Source organism: Melanerpes formicivorus, unplaced genomic scaffold, assembly GCF_026170545.1.
Source record: "Melanerpes formicivorus ecotype bairdi unplaced genomic scaffold, bMelFor1.0.p_v2 SCAF_82, whole genome shotgun sequence".
Classification (NCBI taxonomy): Eukaryota; Metazoa; Chordata; class Aves; order Piciformes; family Picidae; genus Melanerpes; species Melanerpes formicivorus.
In genome coordinates, this window is record NW_027142434.1 from 331,111 (window position 1) to 348,855 (window position 17,745).

General features: G+C 57.8%; 1 protein-coding gene across 7 annotated transcripts in view; it reads left to right on the forward strand.

Moving 5' to 3' along the window:
• Nucleotides 1-17,266, forward strand: part of CACNA1S (calcium voltage-gated channel subunit alpha1 S) — a 50,684-nt gene extending 33,418 nt beyond the window's left edge. Inside the window, exons 29-44 of one of the 7 annotated variants that reach the window (XM_068164699.1) lie at nucleotides 2,900-2,956; nucleotides 4,682-4,810; nucleotides 5,420-5,485; nucleotides 5,924-6,015; nucleotides 6,485-6,644; nucleotides 7,139-7,266; nucleotides 7,690-7,786; nucleotides 8,936-9,038; nucleotides 9,817-9,918; nucleotides 10,024-10,148; nucleotides 13,627-13,755; nucleotides 14,377-14,576; nucleotides 15,296-15,378; nucleotides 15,849-15,952; nucleotides 16,460-16,576; nucleotides 16,818-17,266. In XM_068164699.1, coding sequence (XP_068020800.1) covers nucleotides 2,900-2,956; nucleotides 4,682-4,810; nucleotides 5,420-5,485; nucleotides 5,924-6,015; nucleotides 6,485-6,644; nucleotides 7,139-7,266; nucleotides 7,690-7,786; nucleotides 8,936-9,038; nucleotides 9,817-9,918; nucleotides 10,024-10,148; nucleotides 13,627-13,755; nucleotides 14,377-14,576; nucleotides 15,296-15,378; nucleotides 15,849-15,952; nucleotides 16,460-16,576; nucleotides 16,818-16,994 — 1,869 coding nt within the window. In that variant the 3' untranslated portion in view covers nucleotides 16,995-17,266. The remainder of the gene's footprint in view (nucleotides 1-2,899; nucleotides 2,957-4,681; nucleotides 4,811-5,419; nucleotides 5,486-5,923; nucleotides 6,016-6,484; nucleotides 6,645-7,138; nucleotides 7,267-7,689; nucleotides 7,787-8,935; nucleotides 9,039-9,816; nucleotides 9,919-10,023; nucleotides 10,149-13,626; nucleotides 13,756-14,376; nucleotides 14,577-15,295; nucleotides 15,379-15,848; nucleotides 15,953-16,459; nucleotides 16,577-16,817) is intronic. The other 6 variants (XM_068164700.1, XM_068164704.1, XM_068164705.1 and 3 more) reach the window with 6 other exon arrangements.
• The last annotated feature ends 479 nt before the right edge of the window (nucleotides 17,267-17,745 follow it).

The window sequence follows — 17,745 nt, forward strand, 5'->3', positions numbered from 1 at the left end:
CCTTCCTCCATGTGCTTTCCTCTCCATTCAGCCCACCTCTCTCCCAGCACTTCCAAGCTTTGCCCAGCCATCTGGTGATGTACAAGGGGATTAGCATTAGGGGGCAGGGGCACAACCTCACCTCCCCTTCCACTAAGTCTACTTCCTGCTGAGAGGTCAGTGCAAGGTGGATCTGCAGCCTCTGGTCCTCAGGAGCTGTTTGCAACCACTGCACCATCACATATCACATATCCCCCAGGGAGCAGTGCTGGGCCCTGTGCTCTTTAACATCTTCATTGATGATCTGGATGAGGGGATTGAGTCAGTCATCAGCAAGTTTGCAGATGACACCAAGGTAAGAGCAGATGTTGGTCAGTTAGAGGGTAGAAAGACTCTGCAGAGGGCCCTTGACTGACTGGACAGATGGGCAGAATCCAATGGGATGGCATTCAACAAGTCCAAGTGCCAGGGGCTGCACCTTGGCCATGGCAACCCTAGGCAGAGCTGCAGGCTGTGGTCAGAGTGGCTGAGAGCTGCCAAACAGAGAGGGAGCTGGGGGTGCTGATTGCAGCCACCTAAACATGAGCCAGCAGTGTGCCCAGGTGGCCAAGAAGGCCAAGGGCATCCTGGCCTGCAGCAGGAAGAGTGTGGCCAACAGGAGCAGGGAAGTCTTTGTGCCCCTGGACTCTGCATTGGTTAGGCCACACCTCGAGTCCTGTGTCCAGCTCTGGGCCCCTCAGTTTAGGAAGGACATTGAGAGACTTGAAGGTGTCCAGAGAAGGGCAACAAAGCTGGGGAGAGGCCTTGAGCACAGCCCTGTGAGGAGAGGCTGAGGGAGCTGGGGTTGTTTAGCATGGAGAAGAGGAGGCTCAGGGGCAATCTCATTGCTCTCTGCAACTACCTGAAAGGTGGTTGTAGCCAGGAAGGGGTTGGTCTCTTCTCCCAGGCAACCAGCACCAGAACAAGAGGACACAGTCTCAAGCTGTGCCAGGGGAAGTTTAGGCTGGAGGTGAGGAGAAAGTTCTTCACTGAGAGAGTCGTTCGTCATTGGGATGTGCTGCCCGGGGAGGTGGTGGAGTCCCCAATCCCTGGAGGTGTTTAAGAGGGGATTGGATGTGGCACTTGGTGCCATGGTCTAGTCATGAGGTCTGTGGGGACAGGTTGAACTCGATGATCTTTGAGGTCTCTTCATACCTTAGTGATACTGTGACACTGTGATATCCCCTTGGCAGCTCAGGCAGAGCCTGGGGGCTGCAGTGCTTTCTGGAGGGTGACCTTCACAAACAAGGCAGCACCATGGTGCAGGGGTGCAGGGCAGCACCTCCACAGCAGCCACGCTGGTCCTGAGGGGTTGCAAGGTCTGTCCTGCCCTCCTCTCTCTTTCTACTCTGTCTCTTTTTGCCTCCCTCATGTCTCTGTGTGCAGCTGTCAGGGTGAGGTGATGGGAAGAGTTGTGCTGTCAGGAGCCCTCTGCTAGCTACCTCCACCCTGGCTGTCCAGTCACTGAGATCCCCGGAGGGAAGTGGGGGTGGGTGTTGTGGTGGGAAGCTTCGACCAGACAATCAATATGATTGGTAATTAGGCTTCAACTCTATTGTTGGAAAGCACAGCCTGTGTTGTATCTTCAGCTGCATATGCACAGGTGTCATTATTCTGTTAGCTGTTAGTCCAGGGTTACAGCACGACATCCAGCCTGCTTGCGGCCGGGCCTACGAGCACCTCCACACCCTCCTTCCTCAGTAGCTCTTTGTTTCACACATATTCTTTGTATCACACACTACTATCTTATAAGTAACTATTTCACATGGTGCTATCTTATGAGAAACTGCAAGCACAGTCACGGGGCTGTGGTGGCCTTGCTGCATCAGCACACCAGCTAAGCTGTGAGCAGTAAGCAACGAGATGGAGTCTGGCCTACACACTCCGATCAAACAGCTGTTCCATAGAACCATGTCCCTGCAATTCAAGCCATTCCTCAACAGGTGGGGTCCCCTCTGGCAGTGCTACCCCAGACTCTGAAGTCCAGGGAGCTGGCAGTCCACACTTGTGTGACACTCCTGCTACTGCCTGCCCTGGAGTCTGAGCCCATATCACAAGGGTTTGAGCTTCCCAGCCTGCCCAGAGCCTCCTGTGATTGCTGCCCAGGCCCCCAGCAATGAGCCTGGGTCTGTGCAGGCACTGCTGGTGCTGGACTAACCCCACTGAGGGTCAGGTGTTGGTGTGTGCACTGGGAAGAAGTCCCCCTGCCCCAGAGCGTCCTAGGCTCCCTGCAGGGAGAGTGTCTCCAGCTGGCAGGGGGTGTGGGGGTGAGTGGGCTCCTTGTGTGTGCCCTGCCCGTGCCAGCCTGCCTGCAGAACAGCCCTTCCTGCCCCTCAGTCAGTGGGTGAGGGCTGCTGGGCAGTGATTTGTCCCCTGCTGGCACAGGGCCCTACCAGTCTCAGTGCTCAGTCTTAGCAAACCTGCCCCAGTTCTGTCTTGGTGTCCAAGCAGCTGAGCTGGCGGCAGCCTGGCTTGCTGTGGAAGAGCCACGGTCTGGCCTGAGCTGGTCGCTGTGCCTCAAGATCCCTGCCACAGCCCTGGTCCTGCCCTGCTCTTGTCCGTGGGAGGCAGCAGAACTAAACAGTCCTGAGGTTTGGCCCAGATTTCCTGGCCCCTGCAGCCCTGCCCCAGGTGTGGTTGTCACAATGGGTGCCAGGCAGTGGGGCACAGAAGTGGGTCCCTCAAAACTCACCCTTGGGCCCAGGTTACAAAGGATCTCCCCCTGTGCTTCCCCCGTGCTCCTCCTCTTGTCCCCCATTTCCATCTTACTCTTTCTTCTGTGTCTGTGTTGCCTTCTGCAACCACTCCTCCCTCCCTCCCCCTGCCTCTGCTCCTCTCTCCTCTCCACCCTGCTGCTCTGACTCTGCTGTTCTCTCGACAGACAGTTCTTGCATCCCGTGGTGGACTGTACTGCCTCGGTGGGGGCTGTGATGGCCTTGTAAATATCAGCTGCATGTGCTTGCCGTGTGCCCCCCTGCTCACCCCGGCTGTGCCAGCACCTGCATGTGCCCTGCATGTTAGTGAGACACACCAGACCCAGCAGCTCCCTCTGGGGTGTAGCTGAGAGGGACTCAGGGTGGCACACCCCCTTCCCACCCTGAGATGTGCTGGGCCTGGCCCTCCACCATCCCATCCACCATAGCTGACCTGGATGGAGCCTCTACCAGAGGTGTCTCTGGCTGTTAAGGGCAGGACATGGCCTTGGTTCTCTGACCATCAGCTTCTCTGCTTAAGGCCTTAAGGGATCTGCATCCCCAAGAGCAGCCTCTGACATTGAGCTGGTGAGAGGGCTGACTGTGTCTTCCCCCAGGGAGCTGGTGGTGTCCCATGATTGCCAAGGTGCTGAGCAGGCCAAGCCCTGTGCTGGTGACAGTGACATGTTGGGGTGCAGTGGGGTGGCAGTGCCCCATAGGAGCCCTGAAAATGGGAAGCAGCTGGGGCCCAGGGCAAGCTGGCCTTTGCTAGGCATTGCCCAGGACCCAGTAGTGGGGACATGGTGCCTTGGAGCTAATGAGATGTTCCTGACCACCAGGCTTGCTGGGCAAGTTCTAGGCACTGGAGGAGTTAAAGGCAGAGGAAAGCAGTGGGGAGAGGAGATGGTGTTGGCCAGTGCAGCCCTGGGAGCTCAGGACTGGGGAGCTGGAGCTGCTGGGACGGGTGTGCAGAGCTGGGTTTGCTGCCCTGAGATAGCTGGGAGCAGGTCAGCTGCCTGATGGGAGTGAGGGGGAGCCAGTGGCAACAGCAAAGCTCTGGGAGGCCAAGGGCACAGTGGGAAAGGCGTCCCAAGCAGTGATGGGATCAGGATGAACAGTGCCTGGCAGAGGCCAGGAGGGTCTGGTCATGGTTCCCAGCGTCACAGGCTGGGGCTAAGGCTGTGCCATGCTGGAGCAACCAAGGGAGCAAGTGGCTGAGTCTCCAACTGCCAATGTCCCAGACAAAATCTGTCTGCTAGAGCCCATGATCTGTGCCTGCTGGCTCCCCTCCTGCCTGCTCATTCTGCTCAGAAGCCAGGAGTTCCCCAGCCCTGGGACATGTCTGTTCACTCTTGCCAGGGGGCCCGCAGCCACCTCAGAGTCTAGACATCACCACAGGTAGGGATGGCACTGGGCACCACTGCCCCGAGGTCACCCTGCCTACTGTCCCTTCTTTGTTTATGAAAGCCCTGCTAGGATGTTCTCAAACCAACTTGTCTGTGCTTAGTCAGCCTCACTAACCCTTCCTTACCTGGCACCTGGCTGACATCTCACCTTACAAATGGGCCCTGAGGTGGGAGCATCCCACATGGTACCTGCTGAGAGGAGCCTGGGCAGACCTGCCCCTGTCTTCTAGTTGCCCCATCCCATGTGTGGTGAAAAGCACAGCTGTCCCAGCCTGCAGTCCAGCATGCCTCCCCCTGCAGTGTCCCAGCCCCATAGCAATGGGATTCTTCTCACACCCCAAGCAGCCTGGGGGGGTAGATGTGTGAGCTGCTGGGACTGGGAAGAAGAACTCTTTGGGAGGGCTGGAGGGAAAGTGCCAGCACAAGGGCTGTGGGAACCATGACTGGCACCTGGAGGGGAAGAATGTCATCACCCTTGCCCCCACCCCTGCCACCTCCCCAAACGTGAGCAGTGCTTGCCAGCCTGGCAGCAGCAGCTTCCCTCCAAGCCTGCTGTGCCCGCAGGACTCGGATGACAACTCCAGAGTCTCCATCACCTTCTTCCGCCTCTTCCGGGTGATGCGGCTGGTGAAGCTGCTGAGCCGGGGGGAAGGGGTCAGGACCCTCCTGTGGACCTTCATCAAGTCCTTCCAGGTAGGTGAGGAGCAGGGCTCCCCTCCCAAGCAAGCACATGGCCTGGCCTGGCCTGGCAGAGAGCTCTGCCCCTAAGGCTGGCTGGGTGAGCAGGCAGCCCCCACCAGGTATGGGAGGAAAGCTCCAGTGCTGGCCCCAGCCTGGCCATGGGGCTGTGCTCTGCAGGAGGGCACTGCCTCAATGGGTGGGGAGATGGGGAAGTCTTGCTGGGTGGCACCAAGTGTCAGAGCTGAGCTGAACAGACAAGAGCCTGCCAAGGTCATCAGTCCTGCTGCCAGCACCAAGCTCAAGGGCATACTGCAGCAGCTCTGCACACAGCCCCTGAGGCTAGGCAGCTCCCTCAGCATCCCTGGGTTGTGCTCAGCCTTTGTCCCAGTTGCAGAGCCCCAGCTGTGCTGTGAGGGCTGGCGTGAGCCTGCCATGCATGAGGACTGGGGAGTGGGGCTGGTGGGAGGCTGGTCAGAGGAACAGGCAGAGAATAAGCTGTCCCCTCCCCACATGGAGGCAGAATGTTGGCCTCAGGCAGGAGCTCCAGACCCAGCCTGCTGTCTCTGACCTGCCTTGATGTGAGGCTGGTGTCTCACATAAGCCATGCTCCTTCTTTAACAGGCATTGCCCTACGTAGCCCTGCTGATTGTGATGCTTTTTTTCATCTATGCTGTGATTGGGATGCAGGTGAGAGGCACAGGGGTGGAACTTAGTCTTGAACAGCTGCCCTGAGCTTGGTAGCACCTGGGGAGATAGGACAGAGAGGAACTGGGTCCAGTGCCAGGTGCTCCCTGGGTCTGTGTTATCCAGGTCTCAAAGAATGCTTGCAGCCCCAGCAGCCTCCTCCCATCCCCAGGCTGCAGCTGGGGCAGTCAGGGCCGTTGCAGCAAGAAGCACTTTAAGAGTCAAGGACACAATCTAGACACAGCCACCAGACCTTGGCTCCCTGGCCCAGGTGAGGTGCAGCTCGAGAGCTGCAGAGCAGCCACATCCCAGTCTCAGTCTCGGTCTCTTCTGGAGACACCCAAAGCCAAGTAACCCAGAGGAGGGGCTCGGGGGCAGGGATGCTCTGGGGGATGGTTGGTGCCTGCAGAAGGGTGCTGGGGACCTGACTGTGGCTTGCAGATGTTCGGGAAGATCGCCATGGTGGATGGGACGGAGATCAACCGCAACAACAACTTCCAAACCTTCCCACAGGCTGTGCTGCTGCTCTTCAGGTCAGTCTTGCCTTGGCAAACAGCTCCAGAAGGGAGCTGGGTCAGTGTGTGAGCCCACAGCCTGGGCTGAGGAGGGGGCAGCATTTCTGTAGCTGAGCTTTTTGCCCTAGAGAAGGATCTCTTGCAGCAGTGAAAGCTGCTGGGGAGTGGGAGCTGTGTGCCTGCCGCGGCTGGGCTGCAGGAGGGGAGGGCACTGGGGGGGTTCTGTTCTGAATGCTTCCTTCTCAGACTAGATTTTAATTTGTGAATTGTGAGGAAACTCAAGGGGCAGCAGGAGCTCAGTCCAAGGCTTTTCTTGACTCCAAACACTTCACTTTGGAGCTTTCAAATAGCAGACTCCCCACAACAGCACTGCAAGTCCTTGGCCACTCTTTCCCCAGTTCCCTGTGCACTGGGCTGCCCACAGCCCTCCTGTGTGCCCAGCTCAGGGCCAGCACGGGCAGGAGCTGGCAGCATCCTGTCTCCCCAGGTGTGCCACCGGTGAGGACTGGCAGGAGATTCTCCTGGGCTGCAGCTATGGCAAACTCTGTGACCCTGAGTCTGACTTTGCTGAGGGCGAGGAGTACACCTGCGGCACCGGCTTCGCCTACTTCTACTTCATCAGCTTCTACATGCTCTGTGCCTTCCTGGTAAGGCTGCCCTGGGCACCTCTGTCCTGGCCCTGGGCAGCCCCTGGTGCTGAGTCCCTCTTGCATCTCATGAGGCTGAGTCCACAGCAGCATTATCCCCAGCCCATCCCCCCAGCCATGCTGTAAAGCTGGCACTGCACTCCTTGCAGCCTGTGGGTACTCCATTAGCTTCCCACAGCTGCCAGCTGCTGCTGCCAGATGTGGCTGTGGTAGCTCTTGCAATGGTGGAAAGGGAAGAGACACCTCTGGCTGCTGCAGCCTCTCACATGATCTCTGGGTGGGAGGCCCATCCCTGCATGGGGTGACCCACAGCATCCCCTGCCTGCTGGGGACCCCAAGCCCCTGCTCCCCAGCGTGCTGTCTGCATTGGCCTGTGGCTGTGGCCAGCTCTGGCCTGCCCTGTGCTGCCAGCTGCAAGGGCTGTTGCTTTCCTTCTTCCTGGGGACCTGCTGAGGGCTTGGCTCTGTCCTAGCTTGCATCCTTCACACCCTCAGATCATTAACCTCTTTGTGGCTGTCATCATGGACAATTTTGACTACCTGACACGGGACTGGTCCATCCTTGGGCCCCATCATCTGGATGAGTTCAAACGGATCTGGGCTGAGTATGACCCTGAGGCCAAGTGAGTGGCAGGGTATGAACGGTACAAAGGGGATTGTGCATGTGGAGCCTGGGGGAGCTGTCCTGGAGACACATGGCAGTGTGACCTGTGCCACTGTCTCAAAGTTAGATCGAGGCAGGTGTGGACTTGCCAGCAAATTCCAGGGTCGATGCAAGCTGTCTGGGTGGCTGTTTGGGGACAGGAGACGTCCAGGCCCCTCTTCATCCAGCCCTGGTGATGCTGCCAGCTCTTATCCCATGCCAGTGCTCACCCCTGTCCAGTGCCACAGGGAGCAGCTGCTGTTCCCAAGAGCAGCAAGGGGAAGTGCAGGGCCTTGTCCACTGCAGGAGCACAGGGCAGGTCACAAGGCTGAGCCCATCCTGCCCAAATAACTGTCCCTCATGTCTGCTGGCACCTTGCTGATGCAGTCTGTTGGCTCTGCAGGGGCAGAATCAAGCACTTGGATGTGGTGACCCTGCTGAGACGCATTCAGCCCCCCCTGGGCTTCGGGAAGTTCTGCCCACACCGCGTGGCCTGTAAGGTACGAGCCAAAGGGGTGGCAGGGGGTGGGCACAGGGGCACCCTCCTCAAGCTGTCTCTGCATCCTCCCCAAGGATACTGAGGGTGACAATCCAGCCAGCTCTCAAGGATCAAGGTTTATAAACCTCTGGTATTTAACAGAGGAGCATTCTGGGGACAGGGAGAGGAGACCTTCACCTGCATAGAGCTGATGTGCCTCAGGCTCCTGGAGTTAAGGACTTGCCTGTGCTTGCCCCCACACCAAGGGGGAGGCACCAGTGGGCTGGTCCCAGCCCAGAGCCCTCAGTGCAGAGGGACTCACAGGCCAGGCTGGGATGCCCTGCATCTGGTGCAGGAAGGCAGCGCTGGGCTGCAGTAGCTGCCATGCCAGCCGGGCTGTGGCAGTTTGTTCCCAAGGGCTGCTGGCACTGTGGGAGCTGCAGGCAGCATCCCTGGAGACAGGAGTGCAGCCTCCCTGCTCAGTTCATTCTGCACAAAGCCTGTGCAAGGTCACAGGCAAACCACATGGGCAGGGACTCAGGCACTGTGTGAACCCTCCTGTGTCTTGGGCAAACTCAGAGAGTTTGGTCCCCAGATCAGTCACAGCAGTCTGAGTCATGTTTTGGAGTGCAACATGACACAGAAGGTGAAGCAGAGTGGGGCTCAGTCTCCTTTCCCAAGTAACAAGTGACACTGAGGCTGAGAGGAAACATCCTCAAGTAGTGCTGGAGAAGGCTTAGGTTGGACTTTAGGAAAAACATTTTCCATGAAAGGGTTGTTGGCTGCCCAGCATGGTGGTGGAGTTGGAATTTAACAGCCATGGTGCTGAGGGGTGGTGAAGTGGTGGACTTGGCAGGTTTATGGTTGGGCTTGATAACCTTCAGGGTCTTTTCCAGCCTAAACCACTCTGCTTTTTCTCCCATGGTGCCCCAGATGTTATTTCCACACATATGACCTGGCTCTCTCTGCAGCTTGGTCTGGTCCAGCTGGCACACTGGGATGAGCGATGCCACTGCTCCTGGGCCATGTGCTGCCAAGCAGGGGTGCAGAGCTCCAGGGGTCTATGCAGAGCAGGTAGAGCTGAGAGGGCTCTCAGGCCAGGCTGTGTGTGTGTGGAGAGCTGCCAGCCTGCTGTGGCAGCTGGGCTGACAGGCTGTGGTGTGCTGTGCAGCGCCTGGTGTGCATGAACATGCCCCTGAACAGCGATGGCACTGTCACCTTCAACGCCACCCTCTTCGCACTGGTACGGACAGCCCTCAAGATCAAGACAGAAGGTGAGTGCTGCTCAGCAGCCAGCTGCATAACTTCACCCTGAGCAGCTCAGGAGTGGCTCTGACCCGGTTCCCCTCCCTGCCACAATGCACAGCCTCCAGCCTCCCTCCCCACCCTGTTGTGTGCAGCCTGAGCTCCCCCACCCTGGCACTGCCTGCTCTGGTTTGTGGATTTATCATCTCAGTCTGGAATGGAGTAGGATGGATGCTCTTTGAATGTAGCTGTGCTGGGGAGGAGCTGCTTTCATCCACTTCCATGCCAGCATCAAGGTTTGCAAAGCCTTGCTTTGGGGAGGTGCCACATCAGCTGGTTTCCATACCTGTGGGCTAGGCAGCATCACACAAGCAGCTCTGTGGCTGAGCTGGGGCAGGCAGCTCTCTAGCTAGAGGTGAGGTTGGGCACTGGTGAGCCTCTAGGGCTGTCTGCCAGGGATACCTTCTCTCCACCCTGGGTGGAGCACAAGAGGTGTCAGAGAGTGCATGGGGACAAAGGGACTGTAGGTGTGCAGGAAAGGGAAATTGTGAGAACATCAAAGGGGAGGCTGAAATCTGGTGTTGATCACCAGAGGAGCTGGTGGTACAACCACTCCACCCCTGTACTAGGTCTGCTTCACTCTGTGCTTGTCCTTTCTAAACTCAAAGCCTCGTTTTTGGTGTGTGTGGAGGCTGCAGAGGAGCTGTCACACCCTGGAGGAGCCTGGCCAGGTCTTCACAGGCTTCAGCTTCACTTGTGTTCCTGTTCTGTGGGACTGAGCCACTGTCCTGCTCCCCTTTCTCACAGGTAACTTCGAGCAGGCCAACGAGGAGCTCAGAGCTGTGATCAAGAAAATCTGGAAGCGAACCAGTATGAAGCTCCTGGACCAGGTCATCCCCCCCATTGGAGGTCTGTCTCCCACAGGGGCAGTGATGCCTGCTCAGGGTCTCAGCTGCTCCGGCAGCTCAGGCTGTTGTGATAGGTGGTGTGGTTGTGTTGTTTCCTCCCCTCCAGATGATGAGGTGACAGTGGGGAAATTCTATGCAACTTTCCTCATCCAAGAGCACTTCAGGAAGTTCATGAAGCGCCAGGAGGAGTATTATGGGTACAGGCCCAAGAAGAACCCTGTGGAGATCCAGGTTGGTAGCATGTGGGTGGTGTTGGAAGGGTCACCCTTCCCAGGGGTAGGCAGCATGTGGGAAGGAGCTCTGCAGGTCAGGAAAGCTCTGCAGGCTTTCTCCAGCTCAGCAAAGTGAGAGCCTGAGCTGCAGGGACAGGAAAGGAGCTCTGTGCCTCAGCTCTTGAAGTGGGCTCACCCTAGGTAGACCAGTGCTGAACTGGCCATGAGCACTCTGCTGCTGAAGGTGCCCCCCAGGGTGCACATGACTGAAAACAAAGATTTGTGGCTCACTGCCTCACTGCCTTTGCATGCAGAGGGCTCAGCAGGGTCTGATACCTCACCAAGCAGTGTTAAGACCTGGAAACCCACTCCACAGACAATGTCTGGGCCAAATGCTGCTCTTTCAGGCCCTCATCCACCATTCTCCATTCCCAGAGCCTTTGCCCTTTCCTCAACAGTGTTGTGGACAATTCTGTGTCCCTGGTTCTCTCTGCACCATCTCTCACTGACGAGGGCAGCATCAGGTGAAGAGGGGCTGGTGTGGCTGATCTTGAGCAGTAGGAGAAGCCTGCACAGCAGCCCTGAGGGATGCTACCAGAGTGGGATGGGAGAGAATTTGTGTACCTGGCCAGAGCAGTGGGGATGTCCCCAGCCTCTCCTGACCTTGCAGGGAAGAAATCATTTGCAGAGACAACAGACCAGGCACCAAAGGTGCAGGACAAGGGAAAGAGCCAGGCAGCAGACTGGATGTGCCCAGATCTGAGACAAAGGCACAGCTACTCCTTGGGCATCATCAACCTGACCCTTCCTCGGGTTGCCCTTAGCATAGCCTTAGTGCAGCAGCAGCCAGAAGCTGTCAGCAAGCACAGAGGCAAACAGCTGCAGGGTGAGCCATGGCCTGTTCCTGGTAGGAGCCCTGCAGAGCATCATGGCTCAGCAGATGACCAGGGCTCACCACATCAAAATGTTCCAGCAGGTTCCCCTCCCCAGAGCCAGGCGTGATGGGGTGTGATGAAGAGGTTATTAAATTTATGAATATGAAATATTAACTATTAAAATAGTAGTTTTATTAATTATCAAAATGATTAATAACCGATGAATCACTAATTTATATCCATGCTCTAGTGCACGTTCGTGGAATACATTCCATACGTGGCTCAGTGTTATGATTAGAGCTCAGTTGAACTATCGACAGAATTCTGTATCTATACAACGATGGGTGCAGTTCTGCCGCTTGGCCACCAGACGGCGACTCGACGGGGCGCGGGCTGCTCCCGGCTATACACAGCGCTATTACAAGGTTTCTATGCGTCAGCGCTTACTCTGCTGGACGCGGATGCTTTGAACTGAGTGCTAGTGGATGGAAAGCACGTGGGAGATACTCTCTAGCTGTTGTTTGTAGCAAGGTGATGACACCAAGCTGTGTGGTGCAGCAGACACGCTGGAGGGAAGGGAGGCCATCCAGAGGGACCTTGACAGGCTGGAGAGGTGGGCACAAGCCAACCTCATGAAGTTCAATAAGAGCAAGTGCAGGGTCCTGCATCTGGGTCGAGGCAATCCCAGGCACAAATACAGGCTGGGCAGGGACTGGCTGGAAAGTAGCCCTGAGGAGAGAGACTTGGGGGTGCTGGTGGACAAAAAGCTCAACATGAGCTCTCAATGTGCTCTTGCAGCCCGCAAAGCCAATCAGATCCTGGGCTGCAGCAGGAGAAGTGTGGCCAGCAGGTCGAGGGAGGTGATCCTCCCCCTCTATTCAGCCCTGGTGAGACCCCACGTGGAGTACTGTGTCCAGTTCTGGAGCCCCTATTACAAGAGGGATGTGGAGGTGCTGGAACGTGTCCAGAGAAGGGCCACAGGGATGATCAGAGGGCTGGAGCACCTCTCCTGTGAGGACAGACTGAAGGAGTTGGGACTGTTCAGTCTGCAGAAGAGAAGGCTCCGAGGTGACCTCATTGTGGCCTTCCAGTATCTGAAGGGGGCCTACAGGAAGGCTGGGGAAGGACTTCTCAGGATCTCAGGTAGTGATAGGACTAGGGGGAATGGAATGAAGCTGGAGGTGGGAAGATTCAGGCTAGATGTGAGGAGGAGGTTCTTCACCATGAGAGTGGTGAAAGCCTGGAATGTGTTGTCCAGGGAGGTGGTCGAGGCCCCGTCCCTGGGGGTGTTTAAGAGCAGGCTGGATGAGGCTCTGTCCAGCCTGATCTAGTGTGGGGTGTCCCTGCCCATGGCAGGGGGGTTGGAACTAGATGATCCTTGTGGTCCCTTCCAACCCTGAATGAAACTATGAAACTATGAAACTATAAGGTGGAGGTCCGGCAGACTACTGTCGCTGGACAGGTTCCTAGTCGAGTTGGACGGCGGCGCTGGGTTACTGTCTCCTCTCCTCACAGCAGTGGAGAGGGAATGGGGAACCTGGGCTTAGCTCGGAAGCAGGCTCCCTTCAGGACTTGGCCGATTCCCTCCAGACAACAGGGATCGGTCCTGGTCGGGGTCAGCCCGTGGGGTCAGCAGGGCTGGTAGGGCTGGTCCTGGGACAGGGTCGGCCCTCGGAGTCGGCTCGCACGGCTGGGCAGGGCGATGGCTCTCGATAGGCAGGCTCGGAGGTTTCCGACCGGGCTCGGCAGCAGGCAGGGCTGTGGGGTCGGCCCGGCCACGGCGCGTCTCGGGGCCAATGTAAACAGCCTCGGAGAAGAGGCACGGCTGCGTTAAGTGGCGGGTTCTCGTTTACTCGGCTTAAAGGCACAGCAGGACTCTCGGAGCGGTCCCAGGTATGGTGCACAGACAGGCACGAACGGTGCTTTAGGATCTTCCCTGAGGTTCACAGGGCTCAGAGCGGCACACGTGGAGGCTCCTCTCCCGCTACGGCGGGGCTAGGCATACGTGGACTCAGCCTCGATCAAGTCCTTTCTCCCTGGCAGCTGGGCAGATCTTACCCTCGGGGGCTGGCCCAGTCCTCCGGTGGCACGGTGGGCTCTCCCGGTCGGTACGACTGGCTGTAGCGACGCTGGGCTCCTCGGGCTCAGCAAAGGTCCTCCCTCCGGAGATGATCCTCACGATTGCTTCTCACCATGCAGAGGCTTTCAGTATGGTGCACGTATGACAGAAGCTAACAACAATGAGCTCAATGGCAGAGGCTGCAGCTCGAGAGTTGTTCTCTCGAGCAAGTACAGAGACAAAGTAAAAGAGGAGGCAACTTGTTTACCAACTGGGGTGATACTTACAGATTCCTCGAGGCTGGGCTTGACCAATGGGCACTCTCACAAACAACTGGCTTCAGCCTATAGAAAACATGAAGCTAGAATTATGCCATACTTGGTGTCCGCACGAGCACTGCATGTGCTGGGTATGTGCTGGCCTGGCTAATGCCTTGGCTTTTGTCTTCCTCCTGAAGGAGGGGGGCTTGTTCACATGCTGGGACAAGATTCAATATTTGGGCATAATGTGCCTTCACCACATGGGGCCAGACTAATCCAGCCATGCCTTCTTGTCTCCACCAGGCTGGGCTGAGGAGCATTGAAGAAGAAGCTGCTCCTGAGATCCATCGAGCCATTTCTGGGGACCTAACTGCTGAGGAGGAGCTGGAAAGAGCAATGGTAGAGGCAGCCATGGAGGAAGGGATATATAGAGTGAGTGCAGCCCTCAGGGCACCCCAGGAGATGCTGGTCTCCACAGTTTGATGTGGTGGTGGTGGGGCAGCATGACTGCCAGCAGCTGGAGGGCAGTTCATGGAGGTGAGCTCGGGCATGGAGGGTGGTGCAAAGCAAAAGTCTGGATCAGCACTTCTGTCCTCTCCCTGAGGATATCCCACTGGAGTCACCCTGGGAGGGGTGTGCTTAGGGAGAGCTCCATTCACACCTTCTGCCAGGCTAAGGCAAGGCAGCTCAGGTCTCATCATCGCCAGAGCAGGAACAGATTCATGTCCTGCTCCCTGGGAGCCTTTGTGATGCCCTGGGCAGCTGTGATGCTGCAGGCCTGCACCTTCTGCTGTGTCCAAAGGTGCCACTGGTTCAGGTGATCCCACAGAGGTCACAAGGTTAACTCCCATCCCAGTGCTGCTGCATGACCATTACCCCTGAGTGCCTCAGTTTCCCCATCTGGAGAGTGAGGCTTTTGAAGCCATGTAGTCTGCCAGGCCTAAGCAGAGAGCGCCCTGTTCCCATGGGCACCCCCCCAAGTCTCCCATGGGAACAGTCCCAGAGCAGCCCAGAGCCCCAGGCCTCCCCTGATGCCCTCCCTCTTGGTTGCAGAGGACAGGTGGCTTGTTTGGCCAGGTGGACAGCTTCCTGGAGCCTGGCAGCCCCTTGCAGCCCCAGGTGGCCAGCCAGAGACCCCTGCAGTTCACAGAGGTGGGCAGTGAGGACTTCGACTCTCCTGTCTTCCTTGATGACTTCCCCCCGGAAGGCAACACCAACGTCAACAATGCCAACAGCAGAGGCTGGCTGGAGGGGTAAGGGTTGGGGAGCCCTGTGTGGGCTGGCAAGGCAGAGCTGGGCTGTGCTTGGCAGCTCCCAGCAGGGCTGTGCTGGTGGCTGGCTGTGCCTCACTCTTGCCGAGAGACTCTTCCTGGATGGGTAAGGTCTGGAGGCTAAGCTGCAGCAGTGAGGTCCCTGCAGACCCAGGGGGAGGTTGAGTGCTGCCTGTGCAGATGGCTCCCTGCACACAGGAGCTTCCTGCAGAAATTCAGCCCCTGGGGTGTGGGCCAGGGGGGACAGACACCCCTCACTGGAACCCAGACACAGAGATGTCCCCAGGACATGCAGGGCAGATCCAGGGCTACTCTGTGGCTCCACACAGCTACACTTGTGGTTTCCCCCCCGGCTTCTTATCCTTCCCATCAATCCTTCAGCTTGGTGCTGTGAGGATCAAGGTGGACAGCAGGGCTCCAAGGATTGCAGGGGTTACCCCTCCCTGCCAATCTCTGAGTTTCAAGGCCCAGGTAGGGGCCACCAGCAGCTGTCCAGTACCAGGTACAAGGGACAAGGTTTAGCAATGGAAGAGGATCTACTTAATCCTACTCCTTGAGGTCTCCACCCTGCTCATCCATCCCAGGTGCCCCTCCTGGTCTGCACCCCCTTTGAGCTGCATTCCCCAGGGTAGAGGAGGTGAGGAAGGCTGCACCCCTGGGTGGAGCTGACCTTGGTGTGGTCCCTGCTTGGGCTGACCCAGGTTGCCTGCCCTTGCCAGGATGGAATATGAAGATGAGGTGATGAGGAAGACAGTGCCAGCAGCATGCAGGCATCCACCAGAGGGTGAGTCTCAGCATTATTCCTCTTCTGGGGGATCAGGACCAGCCTACAGACTAAGGTACAGGCAAGGAACTGATATTGGGGCAGGCAGGGGAAAGGACATGCAGACCCCAACAACTTGGAGTTTAGCTGAGAGCCCTGAGCACAGCAGAACCTGTCTGGGGAGCTCCAGGAGAGCCTCTTCCCATTTTCCCACCCTCCAGGGTGACAGAGTATGGAGCTAGTGCCTGGGGGTGGGGGAGGATTGGCCAACCCTGGCCTTCAGGGCCACCAGACCCTGTTCATTTCCATGAGCAGGCAATTCCCAGCCACAAGTGAGAAGCCAGCATGGGGCAGTGGGCAGCTGCTGGGACTTTGGTTAGTCCTAAGAACCCTTTGCTTCCCTCACCCTAACCAACCCATTTCCAGCTCTGGGTGGCAGTGGTGTCTTTGCTCTTGTGCCCATCTGATGTTCCCACCTCTCCCTCTCCCAGAGCACAGCCACCCTCTACCCATGGACAGGCTGCCAGCAAGGCCAGGCAGGAGGCGAGGGGCAAAGGGGCACCCAACGCCAGGGCCACAGCTTCCATCCCAGGAGGTAAAGGGGACAGTGTGTGTCCACAAACAGCAGTGCAGGGGACAGGGGTGAACATCCCTCCCTCCTGGGTAAGGCTGTTACAGCCATGCTGAGAAGGAGGTAGCCTCCAAGGCTCCCCAGCATGCAGCTTTGCTGGAGCTTTCCTGTCTGATCAGCTCAGAACCCAGCCCTGGCTCTGCTGCAGCAGGCATGGGATGGCTTCAAGCAGCATCTCTTTGTCTCCCTGGCTGTCTCCAGGGACAGGGCAGACAGAAGGGCTCCCCTGGCTGCCCTTGGCTTGCCACAGTGCCTCATCACCTGGCAAGTGCCAGGGCAGGAGATAAGGGCTGGTTCCTAGCTCCCTGCCCATGTGGTCCTGCTTGTCCCATTGTGAGTGGTGCCCTGGACCCAGTAGCTGCAGCAAGATGGAATTGCCTGTCCAGCCTGGGGAGAGTACCTGCAGCCCCCACACTGACATGGGAGAGATCTTCCATGAGCATTGCCTAAGCCTTTGCTCCTCTTGCCCAGCTGCCTGGAGTGGATGGCACTGTGATGGGAACAGCATCCAGCTCAGGGCACCAGCAAGGCGAAAGTGGCAACCTGAGCACATCCTCCACCCCAGCCATCACCTTCCTCATTCAGGAGGTAAGGAGGGGGCACAGCCTGGCAGAGGGAAAGGCAGGGCTGCCCTGGAGTGAAAGGGGCTGGCAGAGATGCCACGTGCATGCCAAGCTGTGAGGTTGGAGGAAAAAGCTTAGCTATGAGAGCGAGCAGCAGGTGTGTGCTGTGCAGGGAGCTGCAGGGACAGGGGTGGGCTGCCTGCAGTTAGGGACAGCTCTGCAGGCTGGGCAGAGCCTGGGCTCTGACCCCTTCCTCCCTGCTGCAGGCTCTGATCTCCGGGGGCCTTGCGGTCCTGGCCCGCGACCCATCCTTCGTCACGGTGACCAGGGAGGAGATGGCAGCCAGCAGCCAGCTGGAAGTGCATGAGATGGAGAAAGCTGCCCTGGAGCTGCTGAAGGGAAGAAGAACACTGCAGGATACAAAAACTGGCTCTGCCCTCTAGGACACCTCAGCAGCCCCCTGCCAGAAGACCACCACTGCCACTCACCTGTGAGCCTCCTGCTGAGGCAGCCCAGTGGGCACTGTCCCTTCAGGAGCTGGCAGGGGTTGCTGGAGCAATGCTACACTGCTACCCCTCTCTGCTGGGGTCCTGGTGGGCTCTGTCCAGCTACAGAAGGATCTTTGGGCTGGTCTCCAGGTGCAGGACAGGACAATGCTGTGACAGCAGAGTCTTGCAAGCACTGGACAGGTCATTAAAGCGTTCCTGCTATGTGACCCTGTGGATGCCCCTGTGCCTTCCTGCCTGCACAGTCTGTGCCCATGGCTGCTTGCTGTGGAGCCCAGCCCAGGGAGTAGGCTGTGAAAGTGAGACCACATTTACCCAGAGCTGGCAGTGATTCATGTGGCAGCTTCCAGCCCCTGTGCTGAGGGAGCTCTGTCCTTGCTCCTAAGTGCTCGCACCTTGACCAACCATCCTGAGGTGCCAAGCTCTAGGAACCTCCTGGCATCCCAGCAGCTGGACCCAGTATTTGCTAGAGCCTATTCCTCCTCCTTGGAGCCAAGACTCATCTGTGGGGAGGAGACCAGATCTGCTTTGGCCTGGGCAGGAGGCAGGCACAGGCTCACTGTGCCAGGGGAGAGCTGGGCACTGCGGTGTGATGGCTGTTACCTCTCTTGGGTGTCCATTGGTCAGCCTGGCCTGCAGGAGGGTCACATCCAGCCCACAGACATCTCCTCTGCTCTGCAGGCAACAA